The sequence below is a fragment of the Panulirus ornatus genome, chromosome 9 (genome assembly GCF_036320965.1).
Source record: "Panulirus ornatus isolate Po-2019 chromosome 9, ASM3632096v1, whole genome shotgun sequence".
In the NCBI taxonomy this organism is placed as follows: domain Eukaryota; kingdom Metazoa; phylum Arthropoda; class Malacostraca; order Decapoda; family Palinuridae; genus Panulirus; species Panulirus ornatus.
The window spans coordinates 11,691,315-11,718,457 of NC_092232.1; the positions used below are offsets into that span (position 1 = coordinate 11,691,315).

Here is a 27,143-nt window from a genome sequence, read left to right on the forward strand (position 1 = left end):
TCCCTTTGCCACGCCCACACTAATGGCAATTTCTCCTTGCCACGCCCACGTTGATGACAAGGTATTCCTTGCCACGCCCACGTTGATGACAAGGTATTCCTTGCCACGCCCACACTAAGGACAAGGTATTTCTTGCCGCGCCCACGCTAATGACAGATACTCCTTTGCCACGCCCACATTGATGACAACGTATTCCTTCCACGCCTCTCGGGAGATGTGGGGGGGAGGGGAGGTAAAGAGTGTCCTGAGGGGGATAAAGAAAAGAAGGTGTGGGACATTTAATGGAGCTGGGGAGGCTGTGTGTGTGGGTACCCAGTGACAGATGACGACACACAGTAGGGATTGGGAGAGAGAGGTAGTGACCATGAATGTTTCTCTGGGGGGGATGTCACGATTGGTCTCTCTGGGGGTTAAATGATGGGTGCATTTGGTTGTTGTTGTGTGGGGGTGGGGTACGCTGCGTGGCGCCATGCACTGACCTTCATGGTCCGGGAGAGAGAGAGAGAGAGAGAGAGAGAGAGAGAGAGAGAGACGGTAAGCATGAAGGCGTGTGTCATCCAGAGCCAGAATGTGTGTAAGAGTGAGCGAGCGAGCGAGTGGAAGTGTGAGTACGAAACTCCTCTGGACCAGTGTGGGCGAGGTTCCCACTCCTGTAGAAGACGTCATCGAGGCCAGGTGAAAGGAGAAAGTGACTGGTTCTTGCACTCGGGGAATGGTTCTTGCACTCGGTTTTCCCCGCTTCCTCCCTCCCACCCGGGTGTGAGGCCTTGAATAGTCCCCAGGAGGGAAGGAACACGTGTAGGGACAAGCACCTGTTGGTTTCGTGAGGGTAGTGGCTATGAGAACACCTGGTGGACGCGGGTGACTCTCCTGACGTGCGCAGTAGGTGTGGGGACACGTAAACAACAGGTGTGGGGAGGGCAAGTGTTGGCCATGGGTACATCACACGATCATGCACAACAGGGGCCAGGAGACACGTGTCTGACACCTGTGTGTGTGTGTGTGTGTGTGTGTGTGTCTGTGTGTGAAAATTGAATATCATAGTCTAAACTGCTGTGTATCTGATCACTTGAACAGTTGCCCTTGACTCTGATTGGTCCAATGAGAGCTGCCGAGACCCGCCCCTCCTGGGCTGACCTCCGTCCGGGTTACGTTAGCCAGCATCCTTGGTAATCCCGGATTACACAGTAGAGAATCAGGCGGAATCTGTACACTGTGAGAGGATTGCTTTGTTTACATCCCTGGCAGTGAATGGGATTCCTGCCGCAGTGAACATGACCTGGTTGAAGAACCTGACACCAGATGGCAACACCAGTTGTCATTATTATTATTATTATTATTATTATTATTATTATTATTATTATTATTGTTATTATTATTGTTATTATTATTATTATTATCATTAACTATTATTATTGTTATGATTATCAGTATTGTTGTTATTATTCTTTTCTTTCTTTTTCTTTTAAACTATTCGCCATTTCCCGCGTTAGCGAGGTAGCGTTAGGAACAGAGGACTGGGCCTTTTCTGGAATATCCTCACCTGGCCCCCTCTGTTCCTTCTTTTGGAAAATTTAAAAAAAAAGAGAGGGGAGGATTTCCAGCCCCCCGCTCCCTCCCCTTTTAGTCGCCTTCTACGACACGCAGGGAATACGTGGGAAGTATTCTTAATCCCCTATCCCCATTTATTATTATTATTATTATTATTATTATTATTACTATTATTATTATTATTATTATTATTATTATTATTATTATTATTATTATTATTGTTCTTGTATTTTGTTGAGAACATAAAATGATGTTACGTAGATTCACAGTTATATTATTATTATTATTATTATTATTATTATTATTATTATTATTATTTTCGATATAGAAGTCTGAAGACTATATTTCCAAGTTGTCTAGTGCCATGCATAAGTACTTCAGCAGCTGTTCATCCTAATTACGTGAGACTGTAAGGAATATTGACATTTAACAATAGCTTCAGGAGTTTTTTTTATTACTTTTTACTAACTTTTCCCGCGTTACATTCTTTTTTTTCTCTCTGATTAGTTGAGGGTCGTATTTGAGGGGGGTGACTCTAGCATAACCAGGTGGGCACGATGGTTCAACCTGGTGTTATAAAAGTAGAGAAACCTCTGTGATTGTCCATATATATATATATATATATATATATATATATATATATATATATATATATATATATATATATATATATGTATATATAAAGCCTTGGCAACCGCCATCAGCAGTCACAAATTATTGTCATTATTATTTTTATTATTATTATTATTATTACTCTACATTTATTTCTGTAACTCTGCTTCCGTAAGTTTTCCGATCAGAGAGAACATTTAGACATGTTCTCCGTGAGGAATACCCAGCCATTTTGAGGAGATGAACATTCATTCATCTCTACGTACAGTTTTCACTCGTTAGCTAAGTCTCAACTTGATAATTGGCCCGCGGAAGACTTTAACGCTACCAGGCCCAGACGTGCAACGCTGGCAGGCGAATCACACCGGGAGTCCTGGCAGATTTGCGCGGGAAACGCCAGCCCCGTTCCGCGGGGATCCGCAGCCATTTTCAACCCCCCTTGGGGGAGGGTGGAGTGTGAGGGAGGGAGGGAAGGCGAAGGGGCGGGCGGGCGAGGCGAGGCTGGGCGGGCGGGCAACAGCAGCAATGTTCTTCAGCCAGCGATGAATTCGCGGAAACGGTGACGTGTCACGCATGAGCCAATAGGGAGGGAGGGGAAATCGGGGCGGGGGCTTGGTGTTTGAAGAGGAGGGAGTGCGGGGGGTTGGCCAGCCGCGGGTGACGTCACGTGCATGGATGACGTCAGCGCAGACGCGGCCGCCTTATCGATTCGCCGCCGCTGCCGCTGCTGCTGGGGCGGGCATACATACACGCGGGCTCGGACCAAAAAAAAGAAGAGAAAAAAAAGAAATGTATTTCAGTACGTTGCCGCGAGCGGCGGCGGGGGGATCATAGGAGACCACAAGATGATGATGCTCGGACGTTATTATATGATCTATTGAAGGTCATCGGTTTTTTTCTCTTTTTTTGATGCATTTCTACGAATGTGTTTACGTCAGAGGAGATATCCGTTTGGAGGGGTGGGAGGGGGGGAAGGAGGAGGGGGGGGGGGGGTGTTTGGAGGGCTCAGGCACGTGCGTCGGCTTCGGCGGCGGCGTCGTCGTCTTGGAAGTCATAGTCGTGGGCTGGGTCGTGCAGCCGACGGTCGTGCACCCCGCGCGTGCGTGGTCGCGCTCTCATGTTGACTGTTATGCACGTCTGAAATGTTACGAGGGCGGACCCCGTTTGTAGTGGCTGTTGTTATTTACCGACTCGGTAACTTAATGACCTTTACACACACACACACACACACACACACACACACACACACACACATACATACATACATACATACATACATATACACACATACACATACATACATATATTTCTCTCTTGTCTCCCCTGATGATGTGATTGTTCACGAAAGTGCACTTGGGAACTTATCGTGTTTCATTTCCCCGTGGACTCACACACACACACACACATATATATATATATATATATATATATATATATATATAGATAGATAGATAGATAGATAGATAGATAGATAGATAGATAGATAGTTATCGTACTCTGCCTGTTTGAGGTAACAACGCGAATGAAATCACCCTTGTTAGGGTTGAATCATCGTTAGTTAACGAATCCTGGTACAGTCTCGTAGAACTCATTTCACTCTAGTCGGTCCTGCCCCCGCTACTTAACGGAGTGCAGCCTTGGGCTACCGGAATTCCTATAAGAGTGGATCCTTTCAGAAGGAGGTCCCTGGGAAATTGTAAATGAATATGAATTATTTTTTCGTACTCGGTCGCCGTTTTACGCGTTCGCGAGGTGGCGCCAGGAATAGAGTAAGAGAGGCCGCATCCGCTCACATCCATTATCTAGCTGTCGTGTGTAATGCACCGAAACCACAGCTCCCTATCCACATCCAGGCCCCACAGACCTTTCCATTGTTTACCTCAGACGTTTCACATGCCCTTGTTCAGTCCACTGACTGCACGTTGACATATGAAATATATATATATATATATATATATATATATATATATATATATATATATATATATATATATATATATATCATGTTTGCGAAGGAGATACTCTGGATGCGAACGTATTCTAGTTCAGTCGAGGTTGTAAATTTATCGTGGTTTTAGGAAAAGGGGAAATGACATGAGTGGGGAGCCCTTTGTGGAGATGAGTGATCCTGGAAATAGACGTGTTTGTGTGTGTGTGTGTGGGTGAAGATAACGAGAGAGACTGAGCGAGGAACGCCAGGAGGTGAGGGTTGATGAAACGAGGGCAGGAGGCGAGGAGCACAAGGTATTTAAGGAAATGGTCTCTCCATGCGCGGGTGAAGCGCGTGGGATGTGGGCCGTATGCAGAAGGGCAGTGATAGGTGGGATGAAGAAGTTAGATTGCCGCTGAATGCCAGAGGAGAGGTGTATGTTAAGTTTCTCTCGGGGAATGAGTGCGACTGACTGGGAGGTGTACAAGACAAAAGCGGCGGGAGGTCAAGAGGAAGGCGCGGGAGCTGAATGAGAGGACAAAACAAGAGATGGAGGGCGTGGGAGAATATCGGTAAGTTTCTGGGTCAACAAGAAAATGTTTTGGTTGGCGGTGAGTCACGTGGGGAGAACACGAGAACAACAGTGAGGGGAGCAGATGAACAAGGGATAACAAAGGGAGGAAGAGAAAAGAGACGGAAGTGAGTATTTCAAATGTCTGTTGAATGAAGATGGTAGGATGGGTCAGGTGGCGTGTTTGGGACGAAGTGGTAAGTAGCGAGGGGGGTAGGGGTTGAAGGCAGCCATGGCGAATGGTTTGGTGAAAAGAGAGTCGGGGAAACCCTTGCGTAAGATGAAGTATGGCAAAGCGGCAGAGTTACATAGGAACTGCAGATTACTTTCTGAAGAAATGGGGTGACATTGTAGGGCTAGCAAGGCTCTTCATTGTATGTATGGCCCAAGGTGCGGTGCCTGAGGACTGGAAGAATGTGTATATATATATATATATATATATATATATATATATATATATATATATATATATATATATATATATAGTGGGAATGTGATGTGTTATAATGAAGTTTTGGTTTTTTCTAGATGCTACCTCGATAAGGCTAGGGAGGCAGTGTGTGTATTTTTTGATAACCTGTTCATTCAGTGAGTCTTACCGCACACACACACACACACACACACACACACACACACACACACACACACACACACACACACACACACACACCTCGTGTAACTTTCAAGTTTCCAAAGTTACAAGTTACACAGGAACTTAACTACGTGCCTTATCACTGCAGCTCTACTGTACATATCTACCGTAGCTCTACTGTACATATCTACCGTAGCTCTACTGTACATATCTACCGTAGCTCTACTGTACATATTTACCGTAGCTCTACTGTACATATCTACCGTAGCTCTACTGTACATATCTACTGTAGCTTTACTGTACATATCTACCGTAGCTCTACTGTACATATTTACCGTAGCTCTACTGTACATATTTACCGTAGCTCTACTGTACATATCTACCGTAGCTCTACTGTACATATCTACCGTAGCTCTACTGTACATATCTACCGTAGCTCTACATATCTACCGTAGCTCTACTGTACATATCTACCGTAGCTCTACTGTACATATCTACCGTAGCTCTACTGTACATATTTATTTATGTATTTTGAATTTCGTCATAAAGGCCAGTTAATGATCCCAGTTGTGTGTGTGTGTCATGCAGTGTCATGCTCTCACTCTCCCTGCCCACCTGACCCATGCCTCTCCCACCACACGCTGCTGCCTCTCACTTGCTCTCCTCACCCTCCCTCCCTTCCTCCCTCCCTCCCTCTCTCCCTCCCTCCTTCACCCCTCCCTCCCTCCTTCACATCCACCCCTCCCACCTCAACTGAATTGCTCTTCCCCGCCTCACCTCTCACTCACTCTCCCCACCTCACTTCTCACCCTCTCTCACTACTCACTCTCACCTCGTCCCGGCGAACGCCACCCCCCCCCCCACCATTACCATAATGGCCGCCAGCAGCAGAGGGTAGCGGTGTGTGGGGGTGGGGGAATAACAATAATAATAATAATAATGTTAAAGTGTGGTGTAGGTGGGAGTCATGACGTCACAGGCTCCCCCGTACAGTATGGTCTTAAACCTGGCGGCAGCCGTGACGTCATAAAGATCTCCTGGCCGGTGACGTAATAAGCTAGAAAAGTGATGATGTCATATTGGCTTCCCAGTGGATGACCGCGTGTATACCCCCCCCCCCCCCTTGTGGATGACCTCGTGTGAACTCTCCTAGTTGATGACCACGTGTAAACTACCCAGTGGATGACCACGTGTAACCTCCCATGTTGATGATATCAGAGGTCACTAGTTGATGACGGACTACCGAGTTGATGACGTCAGAGGTCATTGGTTGATGACATCACGGACTACCGAGTTGATGACGTTATGGGTTCCATAGTTAATGACGTCATATACGAGCCGGTTGGTGACGTTATGGGTTCTATGGTTGATGACGTCATATACACTCCCCGGTTGATGACGTTATGAACGACGTCGTTCGGAACTGATGACGTCATTGACGGTCCATTTATATAAATAAACTTACAAGTTGTTGACGTCATCGTCAACTTATTGGTCGGTGACGTCATAAGGTCCAACCAGGTGACGGGGTTGACTTCTGCTGATGTCAGACACAACCACACCCCCCACACACATTCCCCAGCCAGTGACGTCACCGTAAATGGAGTGATAATGTCACGAACCATCTTGCTGGTGACGTCATGAATCGTTCATGTGACATCATTACGGCCTTGGCTGATGACATCATCATGAACCCTTTCAGTACTGACTTCGTTAACCACCTCCCTCCTCCGCCAGGTCAACGACTCGTTATACCACAGTCGCCCTTTGCTTATGACGCCGCCATCATCCAATCTTGTGACGTCATTAACTCACGACTTATGACGTCATAGTTACCACATATCTCTCATGTAATCCAATAAAGATATAAGGGAACGACTCCCATGTTCTCCAAGGGTGGACATATGTACGTGTATGTTTATTGACCAGTAAGTAATCCCCCCACTTCATTCCCCTCCCTCCATCCCTCCCTATTATTCAGTATGACCTAAGGTCATGACCTCTTGATGACCTCAGTACACATGGGTGTCGGTACACTCATCATGACCTTGCCATGATGGGTCATGACACGAGGGACGGACTGAATGAAGTAAGAGGGATATATATAAAACTGGTACTGTATCTCTGCGGTAAGACGTGTGTGTGTGTGTGTGTGTGTGTGTGTGTGTGTGTGTGTGTGTGTGTGTATTTCTGTGTGTGTGGTTGTGTGTGTGTGTGTCTATGTGTGTGTGTGTATGTTGTGTGGGATGTGTGAGTGTGTGCCTGTGTGTTGTGTGTGTGTGTGTGTGTATGTGTGTGTGTGTGTGTGTGTGTGTGTGTGTGTGTGTGTGTGTGTGTGTTCAGTAGTTTGTACCAACCATCTCTGCTGTTATTCATGTTCACACGCGCGCACCTCACATCATCCAGCACAGCCTCCCTGCTGACACAGTGAACACATCTTCCGCGAAGACACACGTCACCTCCCCAGCCGGCAGCGTCGGGGGAGGGAGGGACAACCGGCTGCGTACGTACGTTATGTGGGGGGGGGAGTCTGTCGTCATGCGTCTGGCAGCTCCCTCGGCGTGACTACGCACAGCGGCCAAGACCTTTCCCCCTTCACCTCTCTCTCTCTCTCTCTCTCTCTCTCTCTCTCTCTCTCTCTCTCTCTCTCTCTCTCTCTCTCTAGTAGAGCTAAAGACTAGACTTGGCCAAATTGACAGCGTTACACTTTGAATCCATCATGGCCACCTAGGTTCATCAGTTGGTGTTGTACTGCATCTGTGTCCTAGCGGCAGATATTATGAAGTTAATTCCCCCTGAGGGAACGCTTGTTTATATTTATGTTGTGTGATTACTCATAACAAAAAATGAATGCAGTTTGCTTATTGAGTAAGTTTCCTACACACTGTGTAAGTTCTGGTTGACTTTCCTCTCATATGAGCAGTACATCCAGAGAGGATGTGGGTCCTTCTTCTTTCCCATTCTCCTTTCAACTTGTTAAGCTCGTTGAACTGTGTGATTCAAACCTCCGTTCCTCGTTATGGAATGAGAAGACAGATCTCCATATCGGCACTAGTGTTTCTTCTGTGGTTGAAGGCGAAGTCGCTCGAAGTCTACAGGAGTCCTACATATTTTCATTGATTTTATGATTTTGGGTTTCATGTTCATTTATCAATGAAACATTTTCTAATATATGTATATGTAAATTTATATATATATATATATATATATATATATATATATATATATATAAATGAAATACGATACGTTTTCCCCGTAGACTCATGGGAATATACTTGATCACGCGCAAAATTGTGATCCTTTCCTATATATATATATATATATATATATATATATATATATATATGTGTGTGTGTGTGTGTGTGTGTGTGTATTATGCTCATATGATTCACGAGGTGTAATGATTTATGTAATGTGATTTTTACAAAACTAATTTAAGTGATGCAAGAAGTCAGCCCCTCAGACCACAACACTGAAGCGTCTCGTGTATACACTTGTATGTTTCACATCATAAAAGAAACAAAAACAAAACAAAACAAATCAGTTTACATATACTTGTGTGCCCATAACCCCTCCTCCTCTCCCCCTCCCTCCCCCCCTACCCCAGCCCAAGACTGGCGACACCACCCCCCCTCAGCTTCCTACATATGGGGATCGTATCCTCAACCCTGTATAGTCAGTCCCCTGTGTGTTGCTGCAGTGGTGTCCCCCAGCTGGTTTAGAGGAGGTCCCCTGTGTGTTGGTGCAGTGGTGTCCCCTCAGCTGGCTGTGAAGCCCACTGTTGCTGCAGTGGTGTCCCCAGCTGGTTTAGAGGAGGTCCCCTGTGTGTTGCTGCAGTGGTGTCCCCCAGCTGGTTTAGAGGAGGTCCCCTGTGTGTTGGTGCAGTGGTGTCCCCTCAGCTGGCTGTGAAGCCCACTGTTGCTGCAGTGGTGGGAGGGGCGTCTGTAGCTGGTTGTGAGACCCACTGTTGCTGCAGTGGTGGGGGTCGGGTCTCCACCATCATGTGACCACACACTACCACCACCACCACAACACACCGCCTCCCTTGCTTGGCCACAACCACCACTACACAACCACCACCACCACCACCACACCTATTACGCCCTGGGTCGTCTCCCTCCTCCCCTTCTCCCCGGCCAGTTCCGTCTCTAGATTCTCCCCCTCCCTCTCCCTTCCACCCTTCCCTCTCGAGTACCAGAATTAACACGTCCACCTCGAAGCCAACCTCACGCCTTCCTGTAACCTCTAAGTTACCGTGTTTCCAAACCTGTTGGGAAAGAAGACAGACTGTAGGAGTGTGTGTGTGTGTGTGTGTGTGTGTGTGTGTGTGTGTGTGTGGTTATGGTGCTGTACACTGCTGTTGCCTGTTCCGGCTGCTGGATGTCAGCAGCAGCAGCAGCAGCAACAGTTCCAGCTGTCGCTGCTGTGCAGGTAACACGGGTGTGTCTGTCATGTAGGGAGGGAGGCAGCTGCCCCTACCTGGCCTAGAGAGACAATCCCTGAAGCGGTACATGTGCTTGACCCCACCACACACACACACACACACACACACACACACACACACACACACACACACACACACACACACACCACACACACCACCACACACACCACCACACACTGCCACCACCACAGACACACTACCACCACCACCACACACTACCACCACACCATCACACTCACAACTCACCACAACCACCACCACCACATACCACACCCACACACTGCCACCACACACACACACACACACACCACCACACACTACCCCCACAGACACACTACCACCACCACCACACACTACCACCACACACCATCACACTCACAACTCACTACAACCACCACCACCACATACCACACCCACACACTGCCACCACACACACACACCACCACACACTAGCCCCACAGACACACTACCACCACACACTACCACCACACACCATCACACTCACAACTCACCACAACCACAACCATCACCACATACCACACCCACCACCACACAAATATCTTCCTGGAGGGAACGACTTACTGTACCAACGACCTCAGTCTCTAAGGCACGACGTTACGACCCTTGGACGCGACAGTACGACCCTTGAGCGCGTAGGTATGACCACTTGGTGAGCTGGCTTGTCCTGTCCTATCCATCACATGCCCAAGGGTCGTACCACCTGGCTCAGATTGTCGTACCGTCTTCCTCAAATGGTCGTACCGTCGTGCTCAAATTGTCGTACCGTCTTCCTCAAATGGTCGCACCGTCGTGCTCAAATGGTCGCACCGTCGTGTTCAAATGGTCGTACCGTCGTGCTCAAGTGGTCGTACCGTCGTGCTCAAATGGTCGTACTGTCTTGCACAAATGGTCGTACCGTCGTACTCCGAGAGACTCCGACCAAGTATATATACATTTCGGGAAACATATTCATCTTTTTCTCATTATTTTCATTTAATTTTTTTTCAATTATATACCTGGAGACCTCACTTGTCGACCACAAGGGCTACACTCACAGTGCACGGCCCCAGGCCTTGACCTTTGACCTCGGGCGGGAGAGTGTCATTAGGAGCTGGTGAGGTAGGGTGTTATGTTTAGGACGGGTTGGGCCATGTGTATGCTCGTTATGCATTTCTGTAGACGTTACTGTGTATATGTATGTATATATTTAAGCTTATACATATGTTTTGTGTGTGTGTATGTATGTGTATGCGTGTGTGTGTGTGTGTGTGTGTGTGTGTGTGTGTGTGCGTTGTTTGTATTGATGTATGTGCGTGAGTTTGCGTCTCTGTATATATGCATATGTAGACGTATGTATGTATGCGATTGCTGCTTGCTTCCTACTGGGAGAGACTCATACACTTGTGTTGCCCCGTCTCTTTAACTTTATGCATACATACATACGCGTACACACACCCCCCAGCCTACACCAGGCACCCATTCATCGACCAGACCTAAAGTTGGTGGGGGTGGGTGGGGAGATGAACGGCTAAGTTGGCTGTGGGCCGGCTGGCTACCCTGCCTGGGATTCGAACCCGGGAATTGCGCTACGGAGGTCCGTTAATATATGCATGTATTTATGTATGTGTAAACGTATGTATTTGCGTCTCTTTGTATATGCGTTTATGTATATACAGTATGTATGTATATGGCTATGTGTCTGCATACATTACATGTATAGGTGTTTATGTATGTGTATGCATATGTATTTCCGTGTGTGTGTGTGTGTGTGTGTGTGTGTGTGTGTGTGTGTGTGTGTTAGTAAATACACTGTCAGTATGGGTTCCTACACTGCTTGATTAACAGGATCATTTCTGAGGAAATCAAAATAGTGACGAAGGCGGTGTGAACCAACCCAGAACACTTGAGAAGGAGACTCTCTCTCTCTCTCTCTCTCTCTCTCTCTCTCTCTCTCTCTCTCACACACACACACACACACACACACACACACGCAGTCCTTGCCTTGTTTCCCTATGACATCTGGAAACAGAGAGAGAGAGAGAGAGAGAGAGAGAGAGAGAGAGAGAGAGAGAGAGAGCGAGTCGCCCATTGATTCCTATCTCGGTGTTTAGCCTTAAAGGAGAGGCGATGGTTGCCTTCAGCTGTGTGATCGGGAGGAGGGGACACCCTGAGGGAAGCCGGAGGGAGGGTGTAGAGGGAGGCAGACGAGAGAAGTGTGGAAGCAGATGAAGAGGGAGGGTATGAGGGAAGAGGGAGGGTATGAGGGAAGAGGCAGGGTATGAGGGAAGAGGCAGGGTGTGAGGGAAGAGGCAGGGTATGAGGGAAGAGGGAGGGTATGAGGGAAGAGGCAGGGTGTGAGGGAAGAGGGAGGGGAAGAGGGAAGAGGGAGGGTGTGAGGGAAGAGGGAGGGTATGAGGGAAGAGGGAGGGTATGAGGGAAGAGGGAGGGTATGAGGGAAGAGGGAGGGTATGAGGGAAGAGGCAGGGTGTGAGGGAAGAGGGAGGGTATGAGGGAAGAGGGAGGGTGTGAGGGAAGAGGGAGGGTATGAGGGAAGAGGGAGGGTATGAGGGAAGAGGGAGGGTATGAGGGAAGAGGGAGGGTGTGAAGGAAGAGGGAGGGTGTGAGGGAACAGGCAGGGTATGAGGGAAGAGGGTAGTTGTGAGGGAAGAGGGAGGGTGTGAGGGAAGAGGGAAGGTATGAGGGAAGAGGGAGGGTATGAGGGAAGGAGAGGTGAGGAGCACATAGAGAGCCAGATGTGTATCAAGATTTGGTTGACGGTTGGCTACGGTAGACGACCACGTTACTGGGGTCAGGGGTCATGACTAGGGTCCTGGGTCAACAGTCATGACCTGGTTACTGGGTTTAGAGGGTCATGGCTAGTATTCTGGGGTGAGGGGTCATGACTAGGGTCCTGGGGTCAACAATCATGACCTGGTTACTGGGTTTAGAGGGTCATGGCTAGTATCCTGGGGTCAGGGGTCATGATTAGGGTCCTGGGTCAACAGTCATGACCTGGTTACTGGGTTTAGAGGGTCATGGCTAGTATTCTGGGGTGAGGGGTCATGACTAGGGTCCTGGGGTCAACAATCATGACCTGGTTACTGGGTTTAGAGGGTCATGGCTAGTATCCTGGGGTCAGGGGTCATGATTAGGGTCCTGGGTCAACAGTCATGACCTGGTTACTGGGTTTAGAGGGTCATGGCTAGTATCCTGGGGTCAGGGGTCATGATTAGGGTCCTGGGGTCAGGGGTCATGACCTGGTTACTAGGGTTAGGAGACATAACCAAGCCACTGGGATCCGGAGTCTTGTGTTTGTGTATGTATATGTATGTTTGTATGTTTATGTATAAGTTTTTATGTTTGTATGTACATGTATTTATGTTTGTATGTAAATGTATGTTTGTATTTTTATGTATAAGTATGTATGTTTGTATGTACATGTATTTATGTTTGTATGTATATGTATATTTGTATGTTTATGTAAATGTATGCTTGTATGTGTCTGTTTGTTTGTGTGTATGGATATGTATGTTTTTTTTTTTTTTTTTTTTTTTTTCAAAAGAAGGAACAGAGAATTGGGCCAAGTGAGGGTATTCCCTCAAAGGCCCAGTCCTCTGTTCTTAACGCTACCTCGCTAATGCGGGAAATGGCGAATAGTTTGAAAGAAAAAGAAAAGATATATATATGCTTCCGTGTATGTATATGTAAGCGTTTAAGCATTTATTGTTGACGTGGTATGTGGTGGCGGCAGAGAAAATTGACGTGCGGCACTGTATTGATGGCACAGTGGCTGCTGTGGCACATAGGAGGTACGGGTGGCACAGATGACGTTTGTATTGATGGCACAGTGGCTGCTGTGGCACAGAGGAGGTACGGGTGGCACAGATGACGTTTGTATTGATGGCACAGTGGCTGCTGTGGCACAGAGGAGGTACGGGTGGCACAGATGACGTTTGTATTGATGGCACAGTGGCTGCTGTGGCACAGAGGAGGTACGGGTGGCACAGATGACGTTTGTATTGATGGCACAGTGGCTGCTGCGGCACAGAGGAGGTACGGGTGGCACAGATGACGTTTGTATTGAAGGTAGAGGTTGACTTTCTCCCCTCACTTCTCTCCTCCCCCACATCTTGGTGTTGTGGGAGAGATTCGTGGATGGGGGATATGTTGCGTCACTGGGGTGAGGTGACGATGCTACACTGCGGTGACGACGGAGTGGCTGCGTCACACGGGGTAATGCGTAACGAAGGCCGTCACAGGGTGGGAGGGGATGGATGGCATGGGATGCGAGGGGTTGGGTGGAGGTGCCTGAAGTACGGTGCAGAGGAATCAATAATGTTTTATATTTAGCCAGGGTGGGCTGGAGCAGGCCTGGTGGGGTGGGTCACGGTGGGCCAGGGATGGAGGCCTCTGGTGGGGTGGGTCACGATGGGCCAGGGGGTGGAGGTCTCTGGTGAGATGGGTCACGGTGGGCCAAGGGTGGAGGTCTGGTGGGGTGGGTCAGGGTGAGGTTTGGTGGGGTGGTGTCAGGGTGAGGTTTGGTGGGGTGGGTCAGGGTGAGGTTTGGTGGGGTGGTGTCAGGGTGAGGTTTGGTGGGGTGGGTCAGGGTGAGGTCTGATGGGGTGGTGTCAGGGTGGGTCTCGTGGGGTGGTGTCAGTGTGGGTCAGGTGGGGTGGGTCTTGGTGGAGTGGGGTGGGCCAGGGTAAAGATTCTTCTTCACCCGCAGCTGCTCACCCACCCACCCACCCACCCACCACTACTCCTCCCCTCTCCTCCTCCTCCTCCTCTCCTCCTCAGTCTTCATACCTCGGCACGCTTCCTGCATCTTAGTACCGACTGCAGCTCTCTCTCTCTCTCTCTCTCTCTCTCTCTCTCTCTCTCTCTCTCTCTCTCTCTCTCTCACACACACACACACACAGCCTGTGTGCGGGACCTTGGCGGGTGACATTACACGGGCCACGTGAGGGTGGGAGAGACATGGGCGAGAGTTTGCTAAACTTTGGTCAGTCGTGGTCTGCCTCTCCCTCACCGCTCACATCCTCAACATTACATAGATAGATAGATAGATAGATAGATAGATAGAGAGAGAGAGAGAGAGAGAGAGAGAGAGAGAGAGAGAGAGAGAGAGAGAGAGAGAGAGAGAGAGAGAGGACATATCGGCGCCGAGCTGGAAGACAGCTGGGCAGGCGAGGCCTCCTAACTTTAAGAGAGAGAGAGAGAGAGAGAGAGAGAGAGAGAGAGAGAGAGAGAGAGAGAGAGAGAGAGAGACGGCAGAAATGCTGGAGGAGGTCCAAAGGAATGCGCCGGGCGGGAATGGTGCCAGGAGCGAGTTGGATGAACTGAGGAGGTGGGGGGTTGGGGGGAGCCTCTCGATCCGCCAACAGAGAGAGAGAGAGAGAGAGAGAGAGAGAGAGAGAGAGAGAGAGAGAGAGAGAGAGAGAGAGAGAGAATGGAGGCAGGAAAGAGAGAGAGTATGATACCGGAAGGCATTTTATATATATATATATATATATATATATATATATATATATATATATATATATATATATATATATATATACACGTGATAACCAGATGTGAATATCGTGTTGTAGAGTGGGGGCGGGGGCGCCTGCCTGCAGTGACGTAAATCTAAACCAAAGTCCCGCCCTGGAGTCAGACGGGAGTACAGGCCAAGGGTGTTAGAATATTTATTCACAAGTCTTTATGATCGGAATGTGAGTGAAGACACACACACACACACACACACACACACACACACACACACACACACACACACACACACACACACACACACACACACACACTAGAGGCATAAGAAGAAAAACAAAGGGACAGATAACAAGGAAAAACACGAGAGAAAGAGAGAAAGTAAATGAAAAATATATGAAGATAAGACTGAAGTGAACCATAACAGACAAGTGTACCTTGGCCACGGACAGAATGAGAACAGAGGGAAACAGAATAATGACAAGACAGATACACAGACTGCGCTCCACCACCACACAGACAGCATGATAACAGACTGTTACAAACCATATCACCTCACAGCCTTCATCCCAACCACCTCACCAGACAGAATTATAACAGACAGACATATGAGTAACAGCTGACCTACGAACTGCACACATTCCCTCACTATCCAGACAGAATGATAGCAGACACACAGACACACAGACTACACCCGCACCAGCTCACACACAGAGACACAAACGACATTACCACCGCGCCACAGACAGACACACAGACTAACCCCCGCCCCACCACCACCACCACACAGACAGAGACTGAGGCCACAGACAGAGTATAACATATACAGACGCGAGGGCGTGAGGGTGAGGGAGGGGGAAGCGTAGGGTGTCAGGCCTCCGCAGCATTAACTATACATGGAGCTCGGGTTATATATAGACGAACCAAAGGTTTCGCACCAGCAAGCTTCACTCTCCTGTGTTGTCTGGCTCACCAGCCACCCACACACACACACACACACACACACACACACACACACAACACAACACAACACACACACACATACACACTCACCTGACCCACTCACCTGATGTTCTCAAGTGATGCACACTCAGGTGACGTACTCATGTTAGGCACTCAGGTGACTCGCTCACATGATTATATGTGATGCATTCATGTGATGCACTCAGGGGACGCACTCATATGACAGACTCAGGTGGTACATGCAGGTCATCCACTCAGGAGAGACAGTCACACTCTAGAGAAATTATTCAAGTGGTGCAAGCGGGTGGACGCACTCTCAATGATAGTGCAGGACGCACTTAGGTAATACACCGCACCTTTTAAAACACACTCAGGTGAAACACATCAGACACGCACTCGAGAGACAAAAGACTAACTCACATGACACACTCAGGAGGTGCGAAGTGTGTGAGTGTGGGCATAGCATAAGTCAGACGCTTCTCGCACCGCTGGTCTTGTATCACACACACACACACACACACACACACACACACACACACACACACACACTTATAACTTATACCCCCGTCACAGACAGACACCAGTGACGCTTGAGTACGACCGTCACAAGGTCACCCCTCACATACAGTCACCGTTACGGCCCCCGTCACACACACCACGGCCTCGTCACACCAGCGCCCCATCACACACACCACGGCCTCGTCACACCAGCGCCCCGTCACACACACCACGGCCTCGTCACACCAGCGCCCCATCACACACACCACGGCCTCGTCACACCAACGCCCCGTCACACACACCACGGCCTCGTCACACCAGCGCCCCGTCACACCAGCGACACACAAGGGTTATTAATCAGGCGAATTTATACATGAGGGTGTGGGTGAAGAGACTACAGGAAGTGGGTCAAGAGACAGGACCACCTTGAGAGGGTGTGAAGGGGAGGGGAGGGAGAGTGGAGGAGCCGCGGCGGCCGTAGGTCAAGGGTCAGTAGGAACCCTTGGGTCACTCTCGGTGATGATGAGAGACAGAGAGAGGAGGTGAAGGTGATGGTGAGACACAGACAGATAAGAGGGACGGGAGACAGAGAGAGGAAGTAAAGGTGATGGTGAGGGACAGACAGGCACACAGACGGGCAGAGGGACGGGTGACAGAGAGGAAGGAAGGGTGATGGTGAGACACAGACAGATAAGAGGGACGGGAGACAGAGAGAGGAAGGAAGGGTGATGATGAGACACAGACAGACACACAGACGGGCAGAGGGAAGGGTGACAGAGAGGAAGGAAGGGTGATGATGAGACACAGACAGACACACAGACGGGCAGAGGGACGGGTGACAGAGAGGAGGTAAGGTGTGCAGGAGAGCCAGGTATACACAGTGGGTTACTAGGGCCAGCAGCTGGGGAGTTACACGTGTCATGTGGTTCATTGTGACCCAGATATTGTGTTACACTGGTACCTGTGTTCACCTTCATTATATAAGATCTATCTGTCTATCTCTCTATCTATCTATATATATATATATATATATATATATATATATATATATATATATATATATATATATATATATATCTGTCTGTTTATATATCTTTACTTATCTGTCTCTCCATCTATCTGTCTATTTGTGTTTGTCTATCTATCTATCTGTCTGTTTATTTATCTCTCTATCCATCCATCTATCATTCTATCTATCTGTCTGTCTGTTTATATATCTAGCTCTCTCTCTCTCTCTCTCTCTCTCTCTCTCTCTCTCTCTCTCTCTCTATCTATCTATCTATCTATCTATATATATATATATATATATATATATATATATATATATATATATATATATATATATATAATGTATATAGATAGTGATGGTCATACTCGGGGATGAGGTCAGGTGTATATGTCAGTGGTGGTGGGTGTCGTCGGTGGGAGCGGTCGTCATGCTGGTCTTTTTATATATTTTCTTTTGTTTCTCGTCAAAGGACGTGTTTTATGACGGCTTTTGTTGTGTGTGTGTGTGTGTGTGTGTGTGTGTGTGTGTGTGTGTGTGTGTGTGTGTGTGTGTGACCCCTCCCCCCTCCTCCCTATCCCCCACTGAATCACCTGTTCCTCACCTACTCCAGACCTACTGACTCACCTACCCCACCTGCTGACTCACCTACCCCAACCTACTGACTCACCTACCCCAACCTACTGACTGACCTACCCCCAACCTACTGACTCACCTACCCCCAACCTATTGATTCACGTACCCTACATGCTGATTCACCTGCCCCAACCTACTGACTCACCTACCCCCAACCTACTGATTCACCTGCCCCCAACCTACTGATTCACCTGCCCCAACCTACTGACTCACCTACCCCAACCTACTGACTCACCTACCCCAACCTACTGATTCACCTACCCCACCTGCTGACTCATCTACCCCAACCTACTGACTCACCTACCCCAACCTACTGACTCACCTACCCCAACCTACTGACTCACCTACCCCAACCTACTGACTCACCTGCCCCAACCTACTGACTCACCTGCCCCAACCTACTGACTCACCTGCCCCAACCTACTGACTCACCTACCCCCAACCTACTGACTCACCTACCCCAACCTACTGACTCACCTACCCCAACCTACTGATTCACCTGCCCCAACCTACTGACTCACCTACCCCACCTGCTGACCCACCTACCCCAACCTACTGACTGTGGTGTGGTGTGTTGCTGTGGTGTGTGGTGTGTTGCTGTGGTGTGGTGTGTTGCTGTGGTGTGGTGTGGTGTGGTGTGGTGGTTCCTGTAACGGACCCAGTAGACCACCAATAGCCTGACTCGGTCTTCCTCTTGGTGTGACGTGAGGACACGACACGACACGACACGACGACGTGGTCGCTGCCGTGACGGCCAGTGCGTCACAGGTGTCCTGGCCTCGCGTCACGGTAAATAGATCTTTTCCCCAGTTCCATTTTTCAGTCTGGTGGCATGTGGTCACACACCCCTCACCCCTCCCTCAGCCGCCCTCAGGGTACGGTAGGACCCCTGAGCACGACGACGGTGCCACTATGCGACCCTTGGGCAGGGCCTTTGACCCGAAGCCTGAACTCTCAGGTTAAAGGTCGAGTGAAGCCATCATCATACCGAAGGGTCGGGTCGTTGTGGTCAAGGAGTGGGAGATTGGAAGTGCTGTTGTCCCTCCCTCCCTCCCCCTCCTCTTTCTTCTTCTTTTTCTTCTTCTTCTTCTTCTTCTTCTTCTTCTTCTTCTTCTCCTCCTCTTCCTCTTCCTCCTCCTCCTCCTCCTCCTCCTCCTCCTCTTCCTCTTCGTCCTCCTCCTCCTCCTTCTCCCTCCCTCCCTCCCTGCGCCACACCAGATCTTGAGAGCAGATCTCGAGTCCTTCAGTTTTGCAGAGTACACGTTCCATTGTGCAGTGACCCACCCCACCCCACGCCCCCCAGAAACACTCGCGAGGGCGTCCTGACCTGCTGCAGGATGGTGTTGGGTGAGCGTGAGTCGCTGTGGTGTCTCCCTGCCGCACACCACGGCGAAGCTTTGCCGTGTCGTGGACAGATGACATTAGTCGTTACAACGCGAGGATGTAGACATGATCTTTGAGTAGATATAGCAAGGATAGAGAGCGCTTATGACCCACAACTCAGGCTATATTAACACGCTTCGAATGTCCTGCACGCTCGTGCAGCTGGTCAACTATATCCTGCAGGGGAGGCGGAGGGCAGGCCAGGGCTGTGGCGGGTCATGTCAGTGTTCATGTGTTCTGTGCCACTTATGGTACGGCTGACCGAACACATGAACACTGAAATGACCCCCCAACAAACGCTGAAGAACCTCCCTCACAAACCTTAAGAGCTGTTGGATGGTGGAAGGGGATCTGTGAGGAGAGGTTAACCAAGTGTGGGAGGCAGGGGTAAAAGCTCTCCATGCCTCTGCTCGGGGGTTTCTGATAAGGTGAAAAAGAGGAGTGGTTTGGGTAGGAGGGGGAAGTTGTGTGCAGTTGCGTGGAGCCGAGTGCCGAGCATGTTGAGGTGCAAGTGTCCTGGAAGGATCCGTGTTTCATCGTGAAGGTGTGGCTTGAGTGCTCGTGGTTGCCAGGCAGCCTGTGATTGTTCTGAGTAAACTAATTTGCTTTGTTTGCATCCTTTTTTTAAAGGGTGAAAGACCTGGCAGTTGGGCCATAATTTGAAATGGAGCGGATGAATTGTTTGATATATGTATATATATATATATATATATATATATATATATATATATATATATATATATATATATATATATATATATATATTGGAATGGATCTCAATTTAGCGAGTGATCAAGTATATTCCCATGAGTCCACGGGGAAATGAAACACGATAAGTGTTTCATTTCCCCGTGAATTCATAGGAATATATATATATATATATATATATATATATATATATATATATATATATATATATATATATATATATATATATATATATATATAAATTTCATTTGCATGAAATTTTAACGTCTGTTATACATCTGGTGTTCGTTTTATATAACACTAGGACTGGGTTTGCTCGTTTCGTATCATCATGGTTTTTAGAATGCCACTTAAGGTGACTGCAACATTATGAAAAAACATATACGTAATCTAAGTCATGACGGGAAGGAAGTTAGATGATGTGCTGTGTCTGTTTTGGCACCGGACCGACCAGGGGGTAACATCAGTCAGGTGTAGGAGGAAAAATAGTAACAGTTGGTGTGAAATATATATCCAAAGGATGACTACCTTCTACACACACACACACACACACACACACACACACACACACACACACACACGAAATACATAGACTCCGACGAGACGAGACAACACTGATGCACCACGTATGGCCAGACCACTGCGAATAAAGGGTTGACTTCTACAATGACAGATTTCCGCAGTGATTCCAATTCTCCTGATGTCCATGCATTTGATACACCGCCCCCCCCAACACACACACACACACACACACACACACACACACACACGGGATGTCTAGTGTTTAAACTCAGTGCTTCGCAGGACTTAGGACACACCACATATGGAGTCAACACTAAGTCAGTGCTTCGCAGGACTTAGGACACACCACATATGGAGTCAACAGTGCCCCCATATATCACCTACCACCAGCACGTAAGAACATACACCCATAACACCCCCAGAGAGCGTTTGATACCTCACAAAACCTACAGCACCACATACAGTACGTGGCAGTCTGTGGCTCCCCTTATAGAACACGATTTGACGTTCACTCCCTCCTCCACCAGGGAGTATTTCGTGACTGCTGACTCCTCCATCTGTACCTACTGCAGGAGAGTTTATATGTCCCATTTCTCTCAGGCCTTAGGATTTCTTCATCATGTATGTGACGTGTGTGGTACGCATTCTTAGGGACACGACCAGCCGAAAAACTCAGATACGTCAACATGTCTTGCACGTATTAACACACCGTGTCTTCCTCCTACAGGAGCGGGCGTGGCAGCAGCAAGAGGAGCCTGAGGTCGCCGCCCGTCCAACGTCAGCGGTGTGTGCAGCTGGAGGGCGGTGACGGCGAGGAGGGGGCGGGGGCCGCCCAGGGCCGAGCCGCCCCCCGCCCGCACCCGCCCACTCCAGACCACAGGGCCGACTCCAGGGATATTGTGCTCGAGGTGAGTCCCCAGGCAGAGGGCCGAGTCGGGAGGCACAGCCAGGGAAGGAGGAGGACTTTAGAGAATGGGAGGGTACGAGGTAAGAGGGAGGAGGCTGGGTGAGAGGGAGGCAAGAAGGGAGTTAGGTGAGGAGGAGAGGTGATCATGTAGAGGGAGAGAGAAGAGAGAGAGAGAGAGAGAGAGAGAGAGAGAGAGAGAGAGGAGCGAGGCTGGAGGCCCCACACCGCTGTAGAGTGAGAGAGGTGTGGGTGTCTATTGTCAAGCAGGGACCGTTGCCAGGCTGTGACTGTCAAGGTGAGGGATGGAAGTAACCCCCAGCGTCACCTCTGCTCCTACGAGACGCAATCAGCATAATCCAATCTCGACAAGTCCCTGTCCCGGCATGACCCAGTCCCCGGGAGTTGATTCAGGCCGTGGAGGGGATACTCGCCCTCCTCCCTGGAGTGTCTGTCTGTGTGTGGCTCACTACACTGGCATGTTCTGTGTACACCATTTTCATCAGATTGTTGTGGATCAGGTGTCGTGTGTGTGTGACTGTCTGACTGATGGCTCTTCCTTCTTCAGGTTGACCCCATCCGCGTGACGACGGCCACGCCCTCCCCGGAGGTACCCCTGGTGGTGGTGGCCACGTCGGAGGGCGGCACCCGCACCCACGCCCTCAGCCGCACGCGGAGCCGGCCGCCGGCGGGTTACTCCCACAGTGCCTCGGCCGGGGAGCCCCTGCCCAGGACCCACGCCTACCACAAGTACGGCAGCGCCAGCTTCGACCTAGCCAAGCCCAGCGGCTACGAGGGCGCCCGCGCCGCCTTCCACACCACCCGCAGCAGCTTCGAGGGCGACCGCCGGCTTTCCATGAGCACGGCGGGCGGCAGGGGCACGTGTGACATCCTGCCGCCCCCCACCTGCTGCGACAAGAGCCCCGGCTCAGCGCGACGCCTGCCTTCCATGGAGGCGGGGTCACGCCCTTGCAGCAGCAGCAGCAACAGCGACAGGCAGCTGCCGGAGAGCGTGCCCAGAGCGGGCTTCCGCCGCAGCAGGAGCGAACGGGTGGGAGGATCCTCAGCAGGGACGTCTCCTGCCCGCAGTGAGTCCCTGAGGGTCAGCAGGAGCCGCGGTCACCACCAGGACGTGGAGATGACCGAACTCTGCTCGCCCAGACGACTCCACTCCTACGACGAGTACAGGTGAGTCCCTGGCCCGTCGTGCTCACCTGCAGGGGTGGAACGAGGGGGAAACATTGCACGGGAGGGCAGATGAAAGTATCGGGGGACGTCTCATGCGCACCTCATTCAAGACCCATCATGACAGTCGCCTCTCCCGTGCTGGATTCAAGTAACTTTATGCGAAAGTCGACCAGGTTTTGGGGGGTTGGTCGTGGTATGGATGAGTTGGTACTGTTCTCTGACCAGCTGGTGTACGTGTCTGAAAACTGGTAGATTGTGTCCGTCATTGTACAGATTGGTTCGGTTGGCCAAGACGTGGTGCCGGTCGTTCACTTGAGACCGTCCCGAATAAGTGAACGATCACTTGATGGTGATAGGTAATATTGATTCAGACGGTCATATAGAGTATAAGAGAGACTTTTTTTTTTCCTTTGTCTTGTAAAAGCCATGTGACCAAGTTCTGGAGCTTGACCCCAATAGCTGATAATACTTCCCCAGTCGCCATCGCCCCACCTCTCTCTCTCTCTCTCTCTCTCTCTCTCTCTCTCTCTCTCTCTCTCTCTCTCTCTCTCTCTCTTATGGGTCATCATTCACCATGCTCTCCTCTCTCCCTCCCACTGTCTCCATCACTCCTACTCCCATTCCGTCTTCTTCATCGTCTCCCACGTTGGCTCCTTCCTTACCTTCTTCTACTGTCTCCTTCGCCTCCATTTCCTTCTCATACACTACATCCCTCTTCCCTTTTCCACGGTTTTCCACACCCTCTCTATCACCCTTTCCCACAGCCCTCCTCCCTCTCCCACAACCCTCCCCATTCTCCCACTGACCTCCTCCCTTTCCCACGACCCTCCTCCCTCTCCCTCAGCCCTCCTCCATCTCCCACAGCCCTCCTCCCACTCCCACAACCCTCCTTCCTCTCTCACAACCCTCCTTCCTCCCCCACAACCCTCCCTCTCCCACAACCTTCTTCTCGTCTAGCATCAGTAGTGTCACCAGCATCTCTTGTGTCCTGAGCCATTCTCCCGTGACCTTGACCCCCTTTGTCCTCCCTCCTGCAGCAGCAGACTGGCGGCGGAAGGCAGCGGAAGCCCAGCGACGGTGCCGGGAAGCGGGGAGGCCGGGGGCGCGCCCTGCTCCGCGCGGTACACGTGGCGCGCGGCGGGCGTGGCGGTCCGGAGACAGTCTTCCCTGGAGAGTGGCGAACTGGAGGACCTCATGGAGAACCGGAGACACGTGGAGCAGCGTCGCCTCCTGCTGCAGGCGGACTCCACCACGCCCTCCGACGAGGACGAGGAGCCCCGCAGCAAGGTCCGCTACAACGACATGGGGTCGCTGGAGCAGGTGAGAACCCCCCTCCTGAAGGTCCTCCTCACCCACTTGCTCCTTCATCAGTCTTCAACACCATCATGATACACTCTATATAACAGTCTCAGGTGTCCATCTTTGCTTTAATCTCTCTCTCTCTCTCTCTCTCTCTCTCTCTCTCTCTCTCTCTCTCTCTCTCTCTCTCTCTGGCATTATCAAGACGTTAAACAGTTTGATATTGAAAATATGATTACCTTGTCTCTGTTTCTGTATTTAGTTTCAGCGGTGAATAGAGTTTCTCCCGCTTTCTCTTATGCATCTCCCAATCACACGCACGCCTTCCTTGCAGATATCACCCACACATCTCATTTTCCATTTCCACTTGCAACTTCTTTATCTCGCCACTCCTTGCCCTTTCTCAGACACACACACATATATCCTATTATTATTATTATTATTATTATTATTATTATTATTATTATTATTATTATTATTATTATTATTATTATTATTATTATTATCATTAATTATATAATCATTGTAAGTTGTTTCTCTCATGTACTGAGCTTAAAAATGAACCTTTGTTATGGTTTACAAATTCTGTAGTGGCTCAAGACTCTCTGTGAGGTTCACAGGTTACCGTAGTGATTTCAACACTAAGATAAACTTAGGTTGACGATGAACCTATTAAACGTATTATGCCAGATACAATGATGGTGTATTATTAGGTTGTCTATCTAAGGCTTATTGTGAGTTCTCATTATAATCAATAACCAGACAGTAAAGTGATTGATGTATAGCCTTTTTTTTTGTGTTTAGGGTTGGGTAGATTTTGGGGATGATGTTGCAGAATTTACCATAAATCTTTTGACCTGACCTGACCTGACGTTAGGTGTGCCTGCAGGTGAATGAGGAGATGGCTGACCTGCTGGACGACTCGAGCGTGGCCTCCTCAGACAACCAGGAGAAGATTAAGGTAAGGCCAGGTGTACCCACCTCCACCCGCCGCTCTGCCCTACCTACACCACACACACCCTCCTTAAAGCTGTCCAGGTATAACACACACCACGCCATACCACACCACAGCACAGCACAGCACGCCATACTACACCACGCCATGCCACCACGTCATACTACACCACACCATGCCACCACGTCATACTACACCACACCATGCCACCACGTCATACTCACCACGCCATGCCACCACGTCATACTACACCACACCACACCATGCCACCACGTCATACCACACCACACCACGCCACACCTGCAGCCACAAGAATTCTTTCTTACGTATTAAAAGATATAAAAGATATTGTCATTTTCGTTCACTTAAGAAACTAAAGACATTGATAACCGTTGGATGATACTTTCACAATATACGTATGTTGAAGATAGTAACTTCCAACTTCGTTACTCGTTCTTAAAGCTGCAATCACGACTTCAGAATATGCAAATGTGATTCATAGATATAATTCACATTGGTATCCTGTTTGTATGTGTGCTGGACTCTGACCATTGTTTTGTGATGCTTCCTCCCACACTACTGCCTAATTACCCCCCTCAGCCTTACCACTCCTCACGTCACCAGAGCCACTACCCCAGCCTCACCCCTGCCACTCCTCACGTCACCAGAGCCACTACCCCCTGCCTCACCCCGGCCACTCCTCACGTCACCAGAGCCACTACCCCAGCCTCACCCCTGCCACTCCTCTCGTCACCAGAGCCACTACCCCCTGCCTCACCCCGGCCACTCCTCACGTCACCAGAGCCACTACCCCAGCCTCACACCTGCCACCCCTCACGTCACCAGAGCCACTACCCCCTGCCTCATCCCTGCCACTCCTCACGTCACCAGAGCCACTACCCCCTGCCTCACTCATCACGTAACCAGGGCCACTGCCACTGACCTCCACCTCCTTCCCCAGGTGCAGTGCCGCGCCCTGTGGCAGCTGAGGACGACCCTGGAAGAGGAGGACCCAGAGGAACCCGACTCTGACTCCGGCAGGATGGAGGTCCACAGCTCCCCCGACCACCACTCCCCCGGCAGAGCCTCAGGTCAGTCCCCCAGGCCAGTGCCACAGACCTCAGGCCACGGCCAGGATACCGGGTCACTATCGCAGCCGATGACAACATACATCAACCTGTGTGGGAGAAAGATTCACCTTAAAGAGACTGCCTTCTGCGTGAAGGTGTTTGGGGGGTGGGGGATACAGCAGTAGACGTCGTCTCCAGCAGTGTCTGGTGGCCACTTCCAACCCCGCGCTACCCCTCCGCTAGGACGTGGGAGCCACTGGCAAGCCTTCAGTCCTTTCCCAAGTTGGGATTGTGGGGGAGAGGGGTTCGTCCACGTCGTGCGTGCTTGCGTGAAGAAGGTCGTCCATGTCTGCACCCAGTGATGGAGGTCGTACGTCCGTGTCGTTGATCCTCACTGTGGAAGGTCGTCCGTTCCTGTGGCCGGTCGTCCGTCCGTGTCGTTGATCCTCACTGTGGAAGGTCGTCCGTTCCTGTGGCCGGTCGTACGTCCGTGTCGTTGATCCTCACTGTGGAAGGTCGTCCGTTCCTGTGGCCGGTCGTACGTCCGTGACGTTGATCCTCTCTCAGGAAGGTCGTACGTTTGCGTCGTCCTTCCTCGGTTATGGAGGTCGTACGTCCGTGTCGTTGATCCTCACTGAGGAAGGTCGTCCGTTCCTGTGGCCGGTCGTACGTCCGTGTCGTTGATCCTCTCAGGAAGGTCGTACGTGTGCGTCGTCCTTCCTCGGTTATGGAGGTCGTCCGTCCGTGTCGTTGATCCTCTCTGAGGAAGGTCGTACGTTCCTCAGTGATGGAAGTCGTACATTCTTGTCGTTGATCGTCAG

The 27,143-nt window shown here is 49.9% G+C and overlaps 1 protein-coding gene across 7 annotated transcripts in view; it reads left to right on the forward strand.

Annotated features, from left to right (window-relative positions):
• LOC139750209 (uncharacterized) overlaps window positions 1-27,143 on the forward strand; it is a 249,849-nt gene that overhangs the window by 209,710 nt on the left and 12,996 nt on the right. For 6 of the 7 annotated variants that reach the window (XM_071664668.1, XM_071664666.1, XM_071664669.1 and 3 more), the window contains exons 5-9: window positions 21,634-21,814; window positions 22,379-22,998; window positions 24,036-24,318; window positions 25,175-25,258; window positions 26,214-26,343. In XM_071664668.1, the coding sequence (XP_071520769.1) occupies window positions 21,634-21,814; window positions 22,379-22,998; window positions 24,036-24,318; window positions 25,175-25,258; window positions 26,214-26,343 (1,298 nt within the window). The remainder of the gene's footprint in view (window positions 1-21,633; window positions 21,815-22,378; window positions 22,999-24,035; window positions 24,319-25,174; window positions 25,259-26,213; window positions 26,344-27,143) is intronic. The other variant, XM_071664672.1, reaches the window with a different exon arrangement.